The sequence below is a fragment of the Corvus moneduloides genome, chromosome Z (assembly GCF_009650955.1).
Source record: "Corvus moneduloides isolate bCorMon1 chromosome Z, bCorMon1.pri, whole genome shotgun sequence".
Classification (NCBI taxonomy): domain Eukaryota; kingdom Metazoa; phylum Chordata; class Aves; order Passeriformes; family Corvidae; genus Corvus; species Corvus moneduloides.
The window spans coordinates 50,006,440-50,027,245 of record NC_045511.1 but is presented as its reverse complement, the minus strand read 5'-3'; the positions used below and the strand labels follow the sequence as shown (position 1 = coordinate 50,027,245).

Sequence of the window (20,806 nt, the reverse complement as noted above, 5' to 3'; positions counted from 1 at the left end):
TACAGTTGTTATCTCTGTTCAATATATGCCCAAAATTACTGCTGAGTGGAACAGTATTACTATTCAAAAACAATTGCCTACAAAATTTTATTAGTAGCCTAAAAAGAACATGAATCCAATAAATTGTATTTTATCATGCATATGAGACTATAGTTGTTTCTACCCTAACATTTCCATAGTGATAGCAAATATACTGCTCATATATACTGTAATCATTAGATACAATTCTGTGAACAATGCAGGGAAGACATTAGCACATTTTTTTGCCCACCCTGCTACATTCCACTTTTTTTAAGTTTTGTGTCTTTATAGAGAGCATTTTAATAGACATCCTTCAAATATAAATGCTGTCATAATTGCAGTTTCAGAAAACCATACTATACAGTGTATGTCCAGCTATATAAATTATACCTTAACTTTGTATTCAGGAACAAGTAATTACTTTAACAAACTGAGACAACAGATGCCCTAGCTACCCCTCTGTCCTCCCCCACACTTGTATATTTCAACTGCCCTCGCTTACCATATCACATGTACCAACAATAACATTCCATTTTCAGTGAAGGAAAAGAAAACAGCTAATATTAACAACTCACAAAAGTGTTATTTTTACAGTACCACCATGCTCTAAATACTCCTGCCAAACTGTTCACTTTTAGCTCAATCATTTTAGTACATCAAAGATTAATCCTAGTATCTGACATTCATGTAATCAATACCACAAAAAAGGTCAGAGTTAAAAGCCTTTGAGTATTTGGGGCAAAAATATCCAGATAACCAATGGAACTGGTCTTTTAATTGAGAAATCTGATAAGCCAAATCACCATGCAAATACCTCATATTTTCAGCAGAATTAAAATGCCAGTTTATAGGAAGACTAGAGAAGACTAGGAAGAATCACATACTAGCTCTTAAAAAAACTAGATTAATTCCTTCTCATCTTTACCATTATGGTGTCAATTATATGCTGAAGACATCAAGTTCTGGAAAGACTTCCCAAAGTTGGTTCTTTAGCTCTTCTGCAGTATAGTCCAATCAAAAATAAGGTAAATGTAATCTACATAATTCATGTATCAGTTTTCAACCACATGAAAAAAGTGTACCCAAGAAGGAACTGAGTAAATTTTACCAAAAAAAAAAAAAGTGGGTTATGTTTACTCTTTCATCCAAACACCAAAAAAAAGTTAAAATTCTGATTTTCAGTCTTATTGTCATAACATCAAATATCTAAATGTTCCACTTTCATTCAGGTCATGCCAGTTATTCTGTAGGATGCAGTTCTGGAGCTCCTTATAAGATCCCTTTGTTCTCCTCATACATTTTGGATGCTGACTGCAAAGCATAAGAAAAATAACCAAGATACAGCAAACAGCAAACTTGCCTTCCCCTTCAAGAGATGGGCACTGAGAGCTACCCAGGTGAGATGGTGTGTACATTTCCCCTGAAAACAGACCTCTGCCAGCTATGGATTCACAGCTGTCGGTTTGCTGGTTGGCATGCCACTGCTAGAGTTGCTGTGATGGAGACTTCCAAAGAAAATCAGCTGCTGCATAGGCTTAGTTTTCACTCAAATCCATAATGACAATTACTTATGCTCACAAAGGTTGCCTTGAACTATTCTAAGTTTTCAGAGCTGTTGCCAAGAGCTAGATCCTGTAATAATACAAATATGTCCACTACCATTCTATTATGATTATTTACAAGGGTATGGGCAACTGTCCAGGTCATCACTTTGCCAGGTCTGCTGCATGGTAGGGCTTCTACATGTATGCAGAGAAAGAATGTGTGCACCACATTACGCCTCCATCTGCAGGCACTGTCCACATGCAAGGTCAGCAACAGCAGAGATTTTGAGTTATACTGGTTTATACCCTTCCAAACCACGCACTTCTGGTGACAGCAGCAAAGGACACAAATACTATCAGACAAAATCAACAAAAAGCAAAGGAATGGCCTTTATGTGCTTCAAAACAATGATACTTCTAAAATGTATCAGCAAGCATTCTGTAATAATTTATTTCTTCAAAGCAACAAAGACAGAAGTCTTGCCCTGACAGGGGGCATGGTTGATTAAATTGCTTGTACAGTAGGTACCAAATTGCTTACAGACAGCATGGCTTTTAAGAAATCCAGAAAACAAACAAGTCCTGCTTAGTTTAATGTGTCATAAAACGTAAGATGAAGCAGTGCAATTTATGAGGCTTTAGGAGTCCCATTAGCAGAGACTTTCACCCTAAGATCAGGGGCCAGTACAGCCCTTCCCATTTACAGTAAACACTGAGATGTTTCTACAAGTCTGCAAAATGCCTGTTCCTTTGTTGTTACAAGGAAGGAATATTGCTTAAAACATTGACAGAATGCATTTATAGATAAGAAGAAAAAACATGTAGAAATAACACACTGCAAAGATGGAAAATAACTTTTCTCCATTACTCTTCCTTCCTCTTCCCAAGAAGCTGGGCAAAAACTCAATGACTTAGCACTCCCAATTTCTGCAGTCTCACATCCACAGTACCAAGCAGACACACTGCAGATGCTGAAAGTGGTAAGTTTAGTGCCAAACCTGGGTAAGACAGATCACCAAAATTCCTATTAACCTAATGAAAATGTTCATTTCTATCACCACCTCCAGTGGGTTTAATGGCAAAAAAATCTAATAGAAACTAAGTAATCATGAATCTATTCAAATTATTCTGAGGCTGAGATGTTCCACAAGTGGTTTTGACCTAAATAGGATCCTCTAGTTTAGAGAAACACCTCTGCATTCAAACTTGAAGCAGCTTTAATACTGTAATCATCAATTTTAAAATAATTCAAAGGAGATTTACTAGGCACAGACTGTATTGACACTGTTCTACCTGATGCGTATCAGTTTGAAAAGTTGCTTCATTTTCAAGTTTAACAGGAAGGGAGTAAAATTTTCCTGTAGCCTAGAACTTTTTAGATAATTATTAGAGTTATTATCATAGAAGACGAAACGAAAAGCAATGTATTTTTAATGTTTTCTAGTTAATATACAGGCAGCACAAAGATGTGAAAGCTTCCTTCTGTATTACCTTCCAATGTTTTTGTACACTGAACTCTACAGTGTCCTCTAAGGATTTGACTCAATTTGAGAATTAATATCCTTCATAAGTATTCATGACTTCTATTTGCTTTACTAAGAATGTATGTAGTAAAATTCACTGGCATTTGTACCAAAACCTGGTTTCTAAGATTAAGCTTCATCTAATGAAGATTAAAGATGCTATATGGGAAAGCAGTATCTTCCAAGGTCTCAGAATATTAGGAAAAAAATAATTTAAAAAATCCTGAAAGCTATGCTTTCTTATAATTCATAAGAAAGGAGGAAGGAGGAAGAAATTCCTAAGAAAGATTCATAAGAAAGGAGGAAGAATAAAGTGAATATAGATTTTTCAAATTTTAAGAGTTTCTCACTACGAGGCTGCTTTCTCAAGCAGCCACACTTTGAGTAAAAATTATTGGTTTTACTTCAGTGACATCAAATGGTTAGTCAGATAAAGCAAATCAAAAAAGAACAAAACAGAATAGCAAGACAGATCTAGTACTACTAAAGAACAGAAGTGGAACAGCTAAGTTTGAGAGTAACTATCTGAACATTCCAAGAGCACAAAACTGAGACTACAACCTAAAGGAAGAATATCAAGTGTTTCTGACTATCTTTGGAAATCAGAAGCTTATATCAAAAAGTGAGCATGCATACTTGAAATAAAAATTAAGAACACTGTTGGCTATTAATAAAGACACTGAAAGATATGTTCCTATAATTTACAGAGAACCAGAAAATGCACAGGCAAGCCTGCTCACCTGTCTTCATTAAAACGTCGACCAACCAAAATTTTACATTTGTCTGGAGGGAGACAGGCTGCTAGTAAAGGTACCGTTCTTAACACTCGACTTTCCTGTAAAAAAAAAACAAAGTTACTTTTGAATAAAATCAAGAAAGGCTTCTATGAATTGTTAATGTTTTCATTATCAAATTCTGTTGACTACAGATATAGAAAAAATTTTACCAGGTAACAGAACAAAAAATCTTCCCAAAAAAATACCCAATCTTGACGCTTCAAATTGTACTCTTTTGATTGAAATATTGAACGTAGTCTCAATTAATCTATGATCATCAGCATAAATTTGAACTAGGTTATCAGTATCAAAACCAGTAACAAAACTTCAGAGAAAATCACAGAATAATAAACAGCAGACAAAAAAAAAAGCATTAGCATTAATGTAATAGTATCAGAATCAGTAGAAAACTAGGGTAGGGCTCAATTTCCACAAACAGATGCTAAAAATAACAGCATGGGTTGTATGAGAACAGAGAGCGTGAAATGCAAACATCTCCACTCTGCTGTCACTTCATTTCAGAGTAACCTGGACAATGACACCTACACTGCCACGAAGGCTCTGCCTCATGCCATTCAGGCTGTGGTGACCAGGCACCTGTATACATATTTGTGCCACCATGAGGAAGGTGACCACCATGCCTGGGTGGGGAGCAGGGGCTCTTCAATTCTCAAAGAGCATTAAAGAGAGTTGTGTTGAAGCAGAACTTCAGAAAGTGGAGGAAGAAGGAAGTAATGACAGCTGAAGCAAACCATCCACTTCTCAAACAGAGCAATGTATTTCTGTGCTTCTTTTAGCTCAGCTGGCAATGAACTTTGTGTCTAGACAAGAATTAGTACAAATTGAGCTTCAGTTTGTGGGATGTCAAGTTTTGTTTTCCCATCAAGGAAGTGGAAGCATAGTTTTATCTTGCACTTGGTGAAGACAGCAAGCCAACCAAAAAGTGAAGGGAAGTTTCAGTTTCTCTATTTATCATAAGATGAACAAAGGAAGGTTATTAGCTGAATCTAGCAGGAGGCAAGACACTAGACATTAGGTAAGGATCATGAAAGCCCTAAATCCAGTAAAGGAAATGAATTCTTAACAATATTCTCAACCTGAATGTCTCATGATTCAGACAATGAACATCCAAACATCAGTCCCTAAACCATGGGATTAATTAATGAAACCCGGGGTAGGGAGGGAGGGTTTGGTCTGCCTTTTGAGTTAAGAGCCATATCTCAACAGCAAAGTATTTGTGAACACATGAGGCTCTGATTAACTCATTCTGGGCAGATGTTGCTTCCACAAATATCAGTGTGCAGCTGCCTGCACTCTCATATCATATATTTGATCTTGCTACCAAAGTGCTATTAAAATAGTTTTGTGAAGACTTAGTACTGTTGCCTAAAACTTTTATTAATTTCACTTTTTCTGAACCTTTCTGAACCTGAATGGATCCTCTATAAATAAAACATCGTTGAGTTGAAGGAGTAGTTGTCTTGCTACATCCACCACCATTTTTCATGGTAGCAGCAGCATGATGTCTCCTAGGGACAGAAGAAGATCAAAGTACCTTGGGAGCCAAGTGCCAGCAATGGGAGGGAGAAATATCCTCCAAACTGTCATCAATTTCTTGTACTTCAGCAAAGCAGAATAAGCCATCAACAGTGGTACAGTATTATTTGTCTTTATTTTATCACAATTAAATAACATTCCAATTCAGCAGTCAGAAGCCTCTCTTCTTCATAAGAATGTAAGAAGTGGTAATAAAGGAACTGGAAAAAAATCAACTGTTTGTCTCTGATAAGCAAAACCAAAAGAGCTGTCATAAGTCAGGAGAACATTATTCAACGGTTCTTTCCAATGTCGTCTCCTTACTTGAGAATTACCTTTCATATCAAATAAATACATTCTCTTAGCACCAGAGGAAATGGAATTTTCCAGCCTAAAAACAGTAGAAGCTAAATAAATAGGAAGCTACAACACAAAATGCAAAGCTGAAAGACATTTCAGAACAGAAGCTTAAGAAAAGCCAAGTCAAACTAACACTAAAAAAGGTTTCATTTGTTTATCATCTTCCTCATTAAAAATTTTGTGTTTATCTAGTCTATATATAACATTATCATACCAGAAGTTTTCTATTCACTGATTTGAAAGTGAGCAGTTACTCTCCTTTGTTCTTCTCAGCATCCTAACAGTCATTTGAAGCTCTTTGTTTATTCATTATTTGACCATTGAAGTACATAGATAGAAACAAGACAGAAGGACTTATGTGGTGGGATGACCTTGGTTGGCCTCCAGGTGCCCACCAACCACTCTCCCTTCTCAGCAGAACAGGGTGGGGAAATATGATGTAAATGAACTTGCAGGTTGAAAAGGCCATGGGCAGAAGCAAAGGAAAATAAATATATTTTATTCTTCATTTTCTATCAGCAGGCAAATTGCAGCCACTTCCCGGGAAGCAGGGCCTCAGCACATGTAGCAGTTCATACACAAGCCTCAATGAGGGATGCCATTCCTCACCCACCTCCCCCAGCTCTTACTGTGTTGTCATATGGTATGGAATATCCCTCTGGTCAGCCAGACTTAGCTGTTCCGGCTATTGATGCCATGAAGATTTTTGCTTTTTCTTTTATACCCGGTATACTTTTTTACAACTTCTTTATTCTTAGTGTTTTTTGCCTACATTCTTGGGCTTGCTTGTTCAGCTAGGAGACTAAACACTTTAGAAGCTTCGTCGTTAGGGATCAGTGTGCCCCAGACCCCAAGGTCCTCTCCAGAACATATTCTGTAAACCAAGATAGAACCATCCAGGAGAAGGCTCCTTGGGGAGGGGGGGGCCTCATTCAAGCCTCTCGTTGGGGAATTTTTGATAGATATGCTAATTAGTAAAGACCTATAATGTTATACCCGATCTTTTGGGGGTGCATTGTGGTGTGCATTTTGGTGCATTCAACCTGGACGCAGTGCACCTAAGGAGCCTTAAAATAAACACCAAGGTAAAATCCTTTTTCCCCTTCTAACCGTGTTTGACTCTTAATTTTAAGACCAGGAAAAAGCTTCACTATGTGCCCTCCAATGTCTTGGCCACCCCCAGGGTACTGGCCTTTGAAGGCAGTTTTGGAGGCACAGCCCTGATGCTGTGTGAGCACTGCTCAGCAGTAGTCCAAACACTGGGGGCACAACTCTCTGAGAGCTGCAGTGTGAAAAGCTAACACCATTCCTGCCAGGCTGAATCCAATTTTTTGCATCGTTTTTTTGTTTTCTGGGAATTTGTGTTAATTTTGGTTATGAGAGCTTTATCCATCTACAATGAAACGACAGTTCAAACTAATACAAATGTTTGTTAAAGCCAGTGGGTATATATTTCCTTCATGTTTGCTTATGAATTTTTAGGACAAGCAGAAAGAATTTCCCCCACACACGTGATTCTTACTGTTAAGAAATACTTATACAGAAGAGGCATTATAATGAGCCACTTAAAGCTAATTACTGGCATTAAATCAATATACAAAATCATTAAATACACACAGTCTAAATTTTCTTCCCAGATGGTTAATATGGAAAATTCTTACAGAAAGGAAGAAGGCAGGGAACAAGAACAACTTAAACCAATACCTTCTGCTATGCCTTGGGGTTTTGTCCTGAGTTACACCCATCGGTCAGGTTTTGAAAAGTACATAATGGCCTACATCCTACTAGCAGTCATTTCAAGAATGATCAAAGACAAAGGTAAAGACAAAAAAGGCTTTTTACACCTAGCTATGCCACTGATCTATGGATCATAACAGCAGGCATGAAAAAGGAAAAATGACAAATTATTTTATTTACTTTTATATATATATATTTATCTACATGCAAAGAAGAAAAATAAATCAGACTGAGCAAATTATTCCATCACCTCTGCACTAGTCCTGCTGCTGGGTTTCTATATATTTAGTTTTTAAATTATTCTCATGATGAGCATTGGTACAATAACACTGATCTGAAAACAAGTATTTACACCTTGTCATGGAATGCTGAATTATCTTTGGAGTCCTTCACAAATAAAAATCAAAATAATTCACGTGCCTATTATGCAAAAAAGACGTTTGATAGTAGGATTTCTCACTTGTGATCCAGTGTTATTTACAATAAGTGACTCCTCTCTCTTTCACAATACCTGATACCTGTATAGGTCTATCTGGCAGCTTGGCCTCGGTAGTGTGAATGTAAAGACATTAGTCACATTAATCAGAGCACAGGAAATGTTTTTCCTGACTTTCTACATTACTATCTTACCTCAATACCAGTCTCAATAGTATCATTTGACCATAGTTGAAGGCTTACTCCAATGCACTGCATACTTCCAAAGCCAATAATAAAGCACATGGGGGATGACAGTTAGGACTGATGTGCAGCAGGGGAAAGACATTCACTACCTGCTTAGTTTAATGGAATATTTTTGAAACAGATTGTTAGTGTGTCTGTAATGCAATGGCAGACTGAAGGATCAGATACAGTCCAGAAGGCTTATCTGTCTTCAAGACTGATTGTGTTTTGAGTATGAGCAGCTACGAGCAAAGGGAACTTACCTTTTGTCATGTACGCCTCTGCAGTTAAGCAATCAAAAGCACCAGCTGTGACCATGTAAGATAACACTTCCAAAGATCACTGTAAGATGTTCTTAGCTTCCCACCATTTAATAGGACTGATCTCTGCTAAGCCAAGGCCCCTCATATAGTTGGATAGTTACCATAGAGTGGTCTTCCAATGATAGTTTATTGTATGAATTATCACTATGTAATATAGACTAATGGAAAACTTGCATCCCATTGTAACAGCTGTTGTGATTGCTGGTTAACTAAAAAACTGTAGATAGCCTTCCAGCCAGACACTGGAATGGTGTATTAAATCTAGAAAATCTGCAAACTTTTTCTAATACCCTCTACCATAAATAGGAAATTCCACACAATTAAAATGCCAGTTCAATATCTCTGGCATATTTTTAAACTTCTTTTTCCCAGCAAGTGACTTAAGCGTATATTTAGTTACTTTTGAAATAACAAGTAACATGGAAGAGTATTCCTATTATAAGCGGTCCATTAAAAGTCAGTTTTCCCATTTAGGGCCCAAATATCTCATGGCTTCTGTTTTATTTCTCTGTGAGAGAAGACTTTTTCTTAAATTTGATTTTTTTGTGTTTTGCTTAAGTTCCTTCAGGAAATGACTCTTTGCATGTTGATTAAGCAACTGTATAATGTCAAGCAAACAGCTGGACCATGAGAGTACAGTTTTCTGAATTCCACAGTCTAATTTGTAGACCCAGCATCTACCCAAATCTGTGTAACTATGCTGCAATTTCTAAATGCCTTATGATCCACCTCCATAGGCCACTGTCAACCAAAGAGAAAAACATCAATATATGTTCTCCTGTTGGCAAACCAAAACATACTGTTCTGAAGCTGAACCGTAGTTTTTCATTGGGTAAATAGCTAAAGTCAACGCTAAGATGAATAGCTTAATTCATAGTTTTAACAGAACACTAACATCATTAAAAGATGACTGCTATAATCAAAATACATTTCTCCATGGATCAACTCTAAACATTTCTGTGAAACATTGTGTTGATAGAATCACAGAATCACAGAATACACTGATTTGGAAGGAACCCTTGAGGATCATCGAGTCCAGCTCCTGTCCTTGCACAGGATACCCCATGAATCACATCATGTGCCTTTATGTTATTTAATAATAATGTTATTTAATTCTTTCAATTTGTACAAAGGCAAGTAGATTTCAATTCTAGCAGGACTATACAGTTGAGATGTCTTGCATGCATGGAATTGCAGAAATAAGGTGTGATTTCAGAAGATACAGTAATTCAGAAAAACTGAACAAACAATATAGCAACTCAGATGAACTGGAATTCAGTCATGAAGTTTAAAAGGAAAAATCATTTTATGATTGCCCTGGGTTTGGCTCGGATAGAATTAATTTTTTCCCAGTAGCTGATACAATGCTGTGTTTTGGATCCAGGATGAGAATAATGTTGATAGCAACAACAAAAACATCAGTGTGTCACGTAGTGTTTACCCTAAACCAAGGACTTCTCAAGTGTTTCACGCTCTGCCAGTGAGGAGCTACACAGGAAATCCTGAGGGAGCATGTCCAGGTCAGATGAGTCAAACTGGCTAAACATGGATATTTCATACCATAAATATTGTGCCCAGTATTTAAACCAGGGATGGTCAGGAGCTGCCAACTGCTGCTAAGGGAAGGGCTGGCATCAGTCAGCGTGTGGCGAGCACTGTATTGTGCATCACTTGCTAATATTAGTATTATTGTTAGTACTACTATATTTCACTTTGTTTAATTTATTAAATTTCTCGCTCACAGAAAGTTTTATCTTTTCTCCCTCTGATTCTCATCCCCATCCCATCCACTAGAGGGGAAAGTACTGTGGTACTGCGTGGTACTCAGCTGATGGCTGGGGTCGAAGCATGACAATGATGTTGACAGCACAGCTGTTTCCTCCTGCCTACCATTTGCTGCACTAGGATTCTAGCTAAAGTCCCACAGTTACCACAGCTTTACTCACCTCTGCTGGATGCTGAACTATATACAAGCAGGTGGAGACCTTTAGCGGATGTACGGGCAGGAATGGACACAAACACACCTTCTGAGGACGCCTATATGGCAAAAGGGAGTGAGAGAAAATAAAAGTAATCAGCAGTTTGTGAAAGAGGATATAAATACATTGCACAAACACATATCGTATTCCCTAAGCACTTCCCCTAACCACACTGTATTTTATGCCTGAAACTCCTTGCACTTCTAGAAGTAAAGAAGCAAGGCTTTCATTAAAACAGCATTCTGAGAACAGTGCTCAGATCCTTCCTGTGGTTTGGTTAGGGTTAAAGCACTCTAAAAATTCTTTTGTCATCTTCAAGATGAGCAGCTTACTAGTATCCATACCTTATTAGACAATAAGCTTTATTGTCTAATAGAGCTTATTGTCTAAAAAAATAAAAGCTAATAAAATTTTCTATTAAAATAAAAAGATAAAATTTAGCTTTCCTAACAAGTTAGTTTCAACAATTTTATGAACTATAATAGAACATACAATATTTACAATTTATATAATATTTATAATGATTGATTAGAATATAATATTTTAGAAGTATAAACACATGAAACCCCAGACATGCTGTATTTTTATTTCTTATAATTCTAACTATGCTGAAATATGTAGCACACATGTAGAATGAAAACAGAAAAATCCTTATCAGTAACCTCTAATCTCAGTCAGAAAAAAAGAAAATAAAAATTATTTTAAATTCTTTGGTGCCTGAAGCTCATGCTGAAATGACTAGCTGAAGAACAGTATCTAAAGAAATTAACTTATGCTTAGTATGAAACTGATGTGCTGAATGATCAAGACTAAACAGAAGCAAAGAAGTAAGTTTGAAGTTATTCACAGAGAAATTGAATTTTAACTTCAGAAAAACACACATTCACGTGCACATGCACGTACAGATGTCACTGTAGTTCCTTGCACACGTTATTCAACTACTCAGAAAAATGAATTTTCTGAACAGTAAACTACTACCTGTATTCACCAATTAAAATCACACCATCTCTGCAAACAAATCTCTCTAAGCTTAAAAAATACAAAGTCAGTATTTTCAACAGTTATAGGGACTTGGAGCACAATTTTACCTGCACCCTCCTTGTAATCTTTACTGTTAACAGTTCATACGTTGACACAGGAGAGACAGTAAGCAATGAATCACTGCAGCAGATGTGATTCAAAGAAGTGAATTCTGAAGACAGGTTCAGATTAAATTCATTATAAACCTGACTGAGAATGAATTTGCTTGTTCACAAGAGCACACATCCAGACAGGTGGACTAAGTAATGTTACAGTGATCCAAGCCAGTACAACTGTTCCCTATTAAAACATTAGTATTTAACAGTAAATGGCAGCACTGGAAAAAGGCAGTAACAAGTGATAAGCTCCTCTTTATCAGTTGATAGGCTGTGCTAATATAAAACCTGTACTTCTAGCCCCAGCTACTGAGGCACAGAGGCTATTCTCTTCTCCACAGGGTAGACAGTTAAAGGTTACCCAACACCAGTCCAAATACAAAGTGAGGATGTGGGGGGAATGTTGATGCAAGACAAGGAATTGGTACTTACCAAAATCAGCAGCAGAAAAACTAATTTAAAATATTGAGACTAAAAGGCCCACAGACAATAAATCAGCCTAATGACAAACTGGAAATTATTTTGATAACTCTTCTGGTATACTGTTCCTGTAGCCTGCTGTTTTTCCTTCTAGGGCTGGTATTTTCCTGTTGCTACTGCTGCATAAATTTGGCACATTCTGCTGTATTAATAGCCAGGCTTTGGGCCTAAAATTATGCACTCAGTAATCTGACCATTTAGTAGGCTACCCAAGGGACCTGCATCATGAATGAACCAAAACCAACCTCCCTTCCAAGTCCAGTGGGTTGTTCTCCAGTGTAATCTCATTGCCTTTTTCCCAAATTTTCTCACATGTGAGCAATTTAAACAGAAATCTCTGTTTTGATAACAACCTAGAAGCAGCGAATACTGCGGGGGCTGTTTGTTGCCTGTGCTCTGATTGTTAAGTCAAAGTTCACCCTCTTTGTGATCATCAGGTTTAACAGAAACTCAGGTGTGTGTACGAAGTGTGATTCCTTGGTTTCTCCCCAATAGCTGGTTCACTCCAACAGCTGGTTTCATTAACAAGATAAGTTGTTAAAGTTCTTCCCATTGTGGAATTTTCTGCTGAAGAGAAATTAAGGCATGAAAATCTACTACAGCAAGCTGTTCCAAAACAGTTAGCTGGTGACTTCAATACAATGAGCTACACTGTTCATTACCTCTTACAAGCACACAAAAAGAGCTTCCAGTGATTTCTGACCTCACGGTGTTTAATTATAACAAATTTCAGTAGATATAACTTACTTTCAAGTCTCCCTTTGGCATATGCTTTTTGTATTTTCCACACTGGTTTTGATTTTTCACAGGTAGTTTTAAGCTCTGTTAATTTCACAGGAAAAAAAAAAAAAAAACAACAAACCCAAACAAATGGAAGGAAATTACTTGGAAAGTAAGTATTTTCAACTAGTTGCAAAATAAATTCTGTCTATAATTTGATCTGTAGGGAGCAGAGCACAGTCTATGACAAATAAAGAATTTCCCAATATAATTTAATTACTTACATATGCATATACATCACTTAACTTTAAGCACCCAATTAGGTACCTAATTATGCTGAATACTTACTTTTACAACCCCATCCTGAGGGCACAAGACTTATTCCTGTAATTTTGCTTTGGAACCTAACAGTTATTTGTGACACAAAAAAACCTCAACATTGTTCCTACATGAAACCAACATTATCAGTCTACATCTGTGGGACAGGAAGCACTGCAGAACAAACCAAGTTCTGTTCCACCACCGCAAAAGCTGTCTGGGCTCTGAGAAAGGCCCCCTAGGCAGAAAAGGCATTTTGTCTTTTTTTTTTCTTTTTTCTTTTTTTTTTTGTTTTGCTTTGTTTTGTTTAGGGATGCTGTTTTAGTCTTGCCCTACATACACAGCTGCTGTTACAGAAGAGAAGGAGCAGCACCAGGAACTTCTTTTACACTGAACATCAGCTTTCTCTCATTTCTGGAAATCAAAGTAGCAATCAGCTCTAGGCAAGAGCAGTAGTGTCCAGAATATTAAGGAAAAGTTTGTGGGTGGGGATTAGGACTTGAAAGAGGATAATTTTTGTTGTATTATTCACCTGTATGCAATTTTGGTACAGCTCAAAGCTACCCAGTGGATTCTTACCTGTTTTTCAACACAGCATTTCTAAGTCTAAAAAAACTTACGACAAAGTAACCTATCACAATGGCATGACTAAAAGAATAAAATAATCATTCCTTATCTTCCAAGAGTGCTCCATATGAAAAAGACAGCTTTGTATTGACTTCATAGCTTTCTTTCCATTATTTATCTAAATGAATGATGTTCAGAATAACACTACATCTATCTTCCCAGCAGAACTGAATCTGGACAGTGGACTGTGATGTCAGGTTTAACGTGATTACTAGCTTCTGGGCAGAGATACTCTAAAAGTAAATACGCAGTAGTCTGGAAAATAGTGAGCTAATCTGAAACTCTTTCCAAGTCTCTGTATTACTTTACTGTAAATATGTCTTCGCTTGCTTCAGAACTAAATTTTACCTCACTACAAGTCCAAAGGCTTCTTCTGAGAACAAGCATCATACTGTGAATGCAAATGAGTGTACTTACACACCCATACTCAGAAAACTAAGGCTAGGCAATTCAAGGATTTAAACCCAAAGTAAGCAAAAACTAGAAAAGTTACAATTTTATGCTCAGCACTCGTAGACATTTGTATGGAAACATACAGAAGTTGAGCGCACCAAGCACATGTTGTAGAAACAATGCTTCTCATATTAAAATAAGGAAGAAGCTGATGTTTTTTAACTACTAACACTTGTAGCAACATATTCATGCTCCAACACATACTGCCAAGGTCAGGCCCCAGACTGTACTTTCAAAAAACATGCCTGCCAAAGCAGAAATGGCTGCTTCAAGTAAATTCATTTTCTCTACTGTTTTTGTCAAAACACCAAGGGTTTCAAGGTCAAAACCCACCTGAGAAATCTGAAGAAAAGCCACAAAGTTACCATATGTATGTTTTATGATAATGCTTTAATATATGTTTTATACTGACACAAGTCCATTACACCTATGCATTAAAACAACATTCAGGAATTTTACAAAGCTCTGTGTGTGGGAAGTTTAAAAGCAGAAGCCCATTTATTTTAAAAAATTTGAGAACTAACGGTATTTTTGCTACTTTAATATAAAAAGACAAACACCAACTAAAAATTGATTTAAGATGACATTTTGTGTTCTCCACCTTAACCAGCTATAGAAGGAACATAAAAGAAAGAGTGGTTTAAGTTAAACATAGACAAATATAAAGTTATGCATTTAGGAAGAAACAATCCTAACCCAACATTCAGAAAAAAAAAACCAGCATGTAAAGTTATTATGACATAACATACAGTAGTACAAATTTTCAAGAAATAATCTGTGAAAACAGCAGCTTAATGCCTGACAGTTCTCAAAAATTAAGATCAGTTGTAATGTGTTACCAAGAAAGGATGAAATAATTAAACATGGCACATTATTATGCACTACACAAACTTCTGGTGTGCACTCTTAGTGCTGGAGAAGCCAGACCAAAAATACCTGGATTCATTTCTCTGTCTAGGTTTCTTCTAGGCTTATTTTGAACATTCTTTACTCAAGCAAAATTTCAAGCCTTAGTTTTAAAGAGGTTTCCCTGAGAAAATTCAGGCATTGGAAATTACTCTGACTTTCCATGTTCCAGCTCCCATTTCTTCCTCCCTGCTCTTACAAAAGACTTAGAAACTTGGTGGTCATGAGGCATAAAAATGTAAAATTAAATCCTTACAAACTTCATTAGGAGTCAATAGCCACAAAAAACACAGTATCAGAAACACAGATGGAGGGAGTAACAAGAACAATAATAGAGCAATTCCTTTTCCACTAGGCAATCTGTATAACACCAACTTCCTGACAAAGAAAAAAGGAAGAAGGAAAAAAAAGGCATATTGCTGAAGTTTTGCTTCCTACAAGAAGCTATAAATGAATAAAAAAGGTGTATGGGTTTTGTTTAATTTTGTTGTTTTAGTTTTTTGATGCTGCAGCCAGTGAATTTAATGAAACATACCTTAGTTTCCTGAGTTAAAACATACACTTAAATGTGTATGCACAGGAAAAGTATCCAATACAAATCAAAGTGAAAATTTTCTGTTCAAAGAAAAGATCAGACACAATAGAAAAAAACTTGTTTCCATGTTACCCAACAATATGAATAGGCTACTTGGTAAACAAATTGCCTTCAGGTGTAAAAACCTAACTATTTAAAGAAAATTTAGTTATCCTGCACAAAATCTTCTGTAACCTTTTCATCACAATTAAGGACAGCAACTTAAGCAACAGAACACAGAAATAAAGTAACTCAACTGAAATAGAGAATACTTGTTCTAATTCATATGAAAAGTTCTATCACAGCTCTCATGGTATCATGAGAGAGCTACCGAGTAATTTGGTGTCTCTCCATTTTGCAGATCATTTTCCAATGCACATCAAATGTGAACTGTTCTAAAGAGCTACAGGCCCTGAGTTTGAATGTTCGGACTTCATATAATTCCATATCAGTACCAGCTTCCTCCTTTTAGTGCTCCGGAGTCTCAGCCAAAATAAAAAGCATTCTCCTAGAAACACTCATTTAGATCAACAGTATCAATGGATCAACAGCAGAATGGCCTGAGTTGGAAGAGATTTCAAGATCATCTCATTCCAACTCCCCTGACATAGTTAGGGACATTTTCCAGTAGATCAGGTTGCTCAAAGCCCTGTTCTGGCCTTGAACACTTCCGGAGAGGGGTCACCTGCAGCTCTTCCAGGACAACTGTCCCAGTACCTCACTACCCTTACAGTAAAGAATTTATTCCTAAGATCTAATTTAAACCAATTTTATCTCTTTCAACCTATATATATTGCTCCTTTTACAATTTAAACCTGCAAAGTGTTCTGTTACAGGTTCCAAAACTTTTCTATCTAGTTCCAGGAAAAGCCACCACAGTACTAAATATTAAATTCATTAAACTATACCAGATTAAGTTTAGCATTTTGTACCAGAGGACATTTAAGGCAGTATCACAAATGTCCAAACCAAAAAGACCATAAAATTGACCAATTAAATAGAGATTACCATTGTATTCAACAAGTTCATTTCCAGGGCACTTTCCTGGTAGTGGTACATTTGATAAAACATAGCTTCTGTTCTTCTTGCCACGAGGTACTATCAACACAGCAAACTTGGTCACAGTATAAGGAGGCACGATATACAACAGAGGCATTCAAAAAGCAATGCAGTATTTTTAGAAAAAAAACTGCCTTTGAACCAACATAGTATCCCACTGGAACTAACAGGGTCAAGTGGTGCAGCAATGGGAGAAGGCAATGGGATGGGGTCAGAGATACTTCAGAGAAGAGGTACAGAAAGAGGTTCAGAAGGCAGACAGGGAGACTGAATCATCTCCCTGCCTCTCAGCAAGGCATGCGCTACGAGTGAGCAGCTAGCAGATCACAGAACTATTTCCTGGCACTCAGATTCCTTGGCACCAACTCTCCACAGTTCTCCTACTCCTACATGGTATGGTGAGAAGATACATCCCTTGCCCTTCTTTCTGTTTTCCACTCTACTCTCAGAACTATGGCCTCCTGTGCAAAACCCCAATTTTCCATCAGAGTCAATCAATTTGAAAACTCTGCTTTCTTATAAGTTTGAAACAATCCTGGGCCGCTGCCCAGAGCACTGGACTTCAGAAAACCTGAACAAAGAAGAAAGTAGCTGATTCACAGAGGCATCAAGGAATACCAGCAGAGACAAAGTTCAAAAAGAAACACCTGTTTACATCTGTTTCATGAACAGTTATGTTGTATCACATAATGGGCAGGGGACGAATTCACAGCAATAAAAAAGCTGTCCAATATCAAAAGTTACTACAGCATGAAGATACACTTTTTAGTTCAGAAAATCACAAAATCCACATATACCACTCTACAGGTGTCCTGTATTTATGCTGATCCCCAGGCACCTGATATTCATTGTTTAGCTCTCCACCACAGAACCTCATGTTTGACCCATTTGTTCTGAGTGTGGTTTACTCGCACAAATCACTATTTAAAAAAAGAAGCAAGAGACAATTATCCAGCTCCTACACTCAGCAGGAGAAAATAAAGCTCAGCAAGGTAAGTGTTGAAAACAAGAGTACAGACTATATGTGGTTCCATTTTAACATTTACTTTCAGAACAACCCGATATATTTCAGGGATTATGTCCTGATCACTTACCAGGGGAAAAAAAAGTAAAAAGCAACAAATCTATCTCAAAAAGCAAAAGCAAAATCATAGAAAGTGTCCACAATATAAGTCTTTAAAGAAGCTGCTGTGCTACTGCTGATTTTCAGCTCAGACTTTTCAGCTGTTGACAGCCAGCTACTAGTAAATGGGATTTACATCACCAACTCATTTCTTCTTCAGCACCAAACAACGATCAGCTTGTAATGATTTTCAGTCAAAGTTCAACTGGTCTGGATTTGAACAACTGTAGCAATACATTTGAAAAGCCCTGCTTACAAAGATTACAAGATCTTATTCTTCCTAGATTGAAGACTAAAACTGGACTCAAAAGGCAACTCTGCAGAAGGGACAGAAGCAAGTCACTTAGTTCATGACAAGCTCTGAATTCTCATTAAGGAAAATCTTCCTATCTTTTGGATAATTACATCAGTTAGTGCAGTCCTTCAAAAATTAGGCAAATAACTAAATAAATAAATACATTTCTCCTTAGAAAATGTGTATTTGTAAAAATATATAAAATTAATAAAGAAAAGCATCTTTCCTTCCAAGTGCCTGGTAGCTTATATATCATTCCAAACCTCTCTTCTATTTGGCATTACTGTATTTTTCACAGTGGTTTTCAACACTAAGTAAATAGTACAAGAGATTTTATCCTCATCTATAATTGTAGCAGCATATATTGAAGACATATTATCTAGAGAATTACCAATTATGGGTAAAGTGGCTTTTATGCAGAAGTTTGTAACACTATAGTGACAACCAATTATATTAGAAGAATTTTAAATTAATTTGGACACTTCCTTTAGACTCTGACACTACAGTAGGAAGCAACCCGTTACCCAGTAAAATTCTTTACATTCTTTAGTACATTCTTTAGTACAGCATGCATATGAATGCAAAAGAGTATGCTATCCTTAATGAGTGATCTCTTGCATATTTTTATCCTGAAGGTATACAGACAAAAAACAATATATTTCAAAAATGTGGATTAAGGCAGCCTAAACCTTATTAAAGGCTTTTAAGTTGCGCAGTGTTCTCATGTGTCCATTTCCCAAGGCAAATAACCTTTCTGCCTGACCAATTAAATCATAAGTAAAGGACAAACAAGTTAGTTTGGGGATTTTTTTTTTAACCTGGAATGTTCACGGCAGCTTTACAAGCCTAATCAAAACATATCCAAAACAACAAATATCTTCTAGTGCTTAAAAAGAGAAAAGGTACCAAGAAGAAAAGAACAAAATATCCACATTGTACCATTTTCTGAACTTATTACATGTAAGCAGACTTTGGCAGGCAGCTTTCCTTGTAAATAACTTAAATTAACAAATCAATAGGAGAACATTCTTTCAACAGCTTAGCTGTTTACATTAAAGTTGGCTGTGGTTTCCACTGGAACTAATAGGAGTAAATAAATAAAATAGCATTTAGCTTATGCAGCACTGCAGTCATTACAGAAAGGCCAAGAAAGCCAAAAACTAATGAGCCTGAGATGGTTGACATTTTCATGCATCCTGGCTCTACAGTCTGGCAAAATAGCTGGCACCGTAACAAGCTTGATGCCAGACAGCTAACAGAACTTTAATTTTGTTGAGGAAGGTGAAACGGTAATGGCACTAAAAGTGAGCCACTGAGACATTAAGAAGTTAAACTCAAGTCTTACACTGCCAGTTTATAATTCCCAATCTGTTTCACAAGTTTAGATGCTACCACAACAAAAGACAAAGCAAAAAATTGTGTAACCAAAACATCTCATGAAAAAGTCCAGAATTGCTCAGGGAAGAGAGGAACCCACCAATGCAAACAAGACAGGCACCTGACAAAACAAGACAGAGGACAAAAAAAAAAAAAATCCAACAATACAGCACCAGCATCTTGGGTCTGGTAGGCTTGGTAGTCCCTTGCAAGCCTGCACAAAGAGCCTCTGCAGGGATGACTCTCAGAAACTGTGGCTAACCAGTCCTTCTCCCCCTCTTCTTCTCAGTCTGGTAGCTTGGTGTGAGGCAACACAGGCTCTTTAGCACCCCATGTATAATAACGGTTCATAATTAACACTGCAGTGAGACAGGGAAATTGAGATTAAGACACTGCTAACAGGACCTACTGACAGTACATTTCAGGTGCAGTGAGGGGTTCAAAAAACAACTGAAGCTCTGTAAATGCAGTCTACAAATCTAAAGTTAAATTTACCTAAAAGCTTCCTGCACTGTTGTTTTGTTATTACTTGTTTCGTGATTAAAAAAAGGGTGATTACAACTTCTCATTAAAGGTAACGTTGCAAAAAATCTAAGCAGGCAAGAATAAAAACTTCAAATACTGAATTTCTATGTCCTGGTTTATGGGGTTTTTTCAGTGTTAAGTTTGAAATGAGTGACAGCCTCTTCTTCAAAAAATGCTGAGCAAGTTTCAAGGAAAGGAGCCTTTCTATCTCCACAAAAGCAATAGGTCTTTTCACATTTGAAATTTAGGTCTCCTATGCAACTTCCTCTTATCTAATACAGTGTTTTAAACACAGAACCTATCGAAATGTATACTTTATTTTTTAATAACAAAACCAAGTCTGAATCCTAGTTTGAAATAAGCAGATGAAAAAAGAGCATTATATGAAAAGCTAACTTCTGCATCAAATGACGTCAAGGGAATTCTGCCATTGATTTTTAATGAAAGCAGGTTCAGTACCCACACATATTTCAGAAGTTAAAAGCACTAAGTTCTTGTGTCTTTGAATCCACACAACAGTGCTATTTCCTGTCACTTCCAGCTATGAATTTAACCTTTATTCCTTTCAAAAATTAAAAAAAAAAATCTATGAAATGAAGGTATTGTTATAATTTATAAAGGTAAAACACAACACACAATAGAATTCCCTTTATAAAATATATTAAGTATTAACATGAAAGTAGATAACATCTATCAGACAAAACTCTTTTAAAGAATACATATTCCTGTTAAAAATAAGATTCTGTAGTTTATC

General features: G+C 36.7%; 1 protein-coding gene across 1 annotated transcript in view; it reads right to left on the bottom strand.

Moving 5' to 3' along the window:
- DTWD2 (DTW domain containing 2) overlaps positions 1 to 20,806 on the bottom strand; it is a 71,328-nt gene that overhangs the window by 34,309 nt on the left and 16,213 nt on the right. The window contains exons 2-3 of the mRNA XM_032096719.1: positions 10,427 to 10,517; positions 3,829 to 3,923 (exon numbers count right to left, since the gene is read on the bottom strand). Of these exons, the coding sequence (XP_031952610.1) occupies positions 3,829 to 3,923; positions 10,427 to 10,517 (186 nt within the window). The remainder of the gene's footprint in view (positions 1 to 3,828; positions 3,924 to 10,426; positions 10,518 to 20,806) is intronic.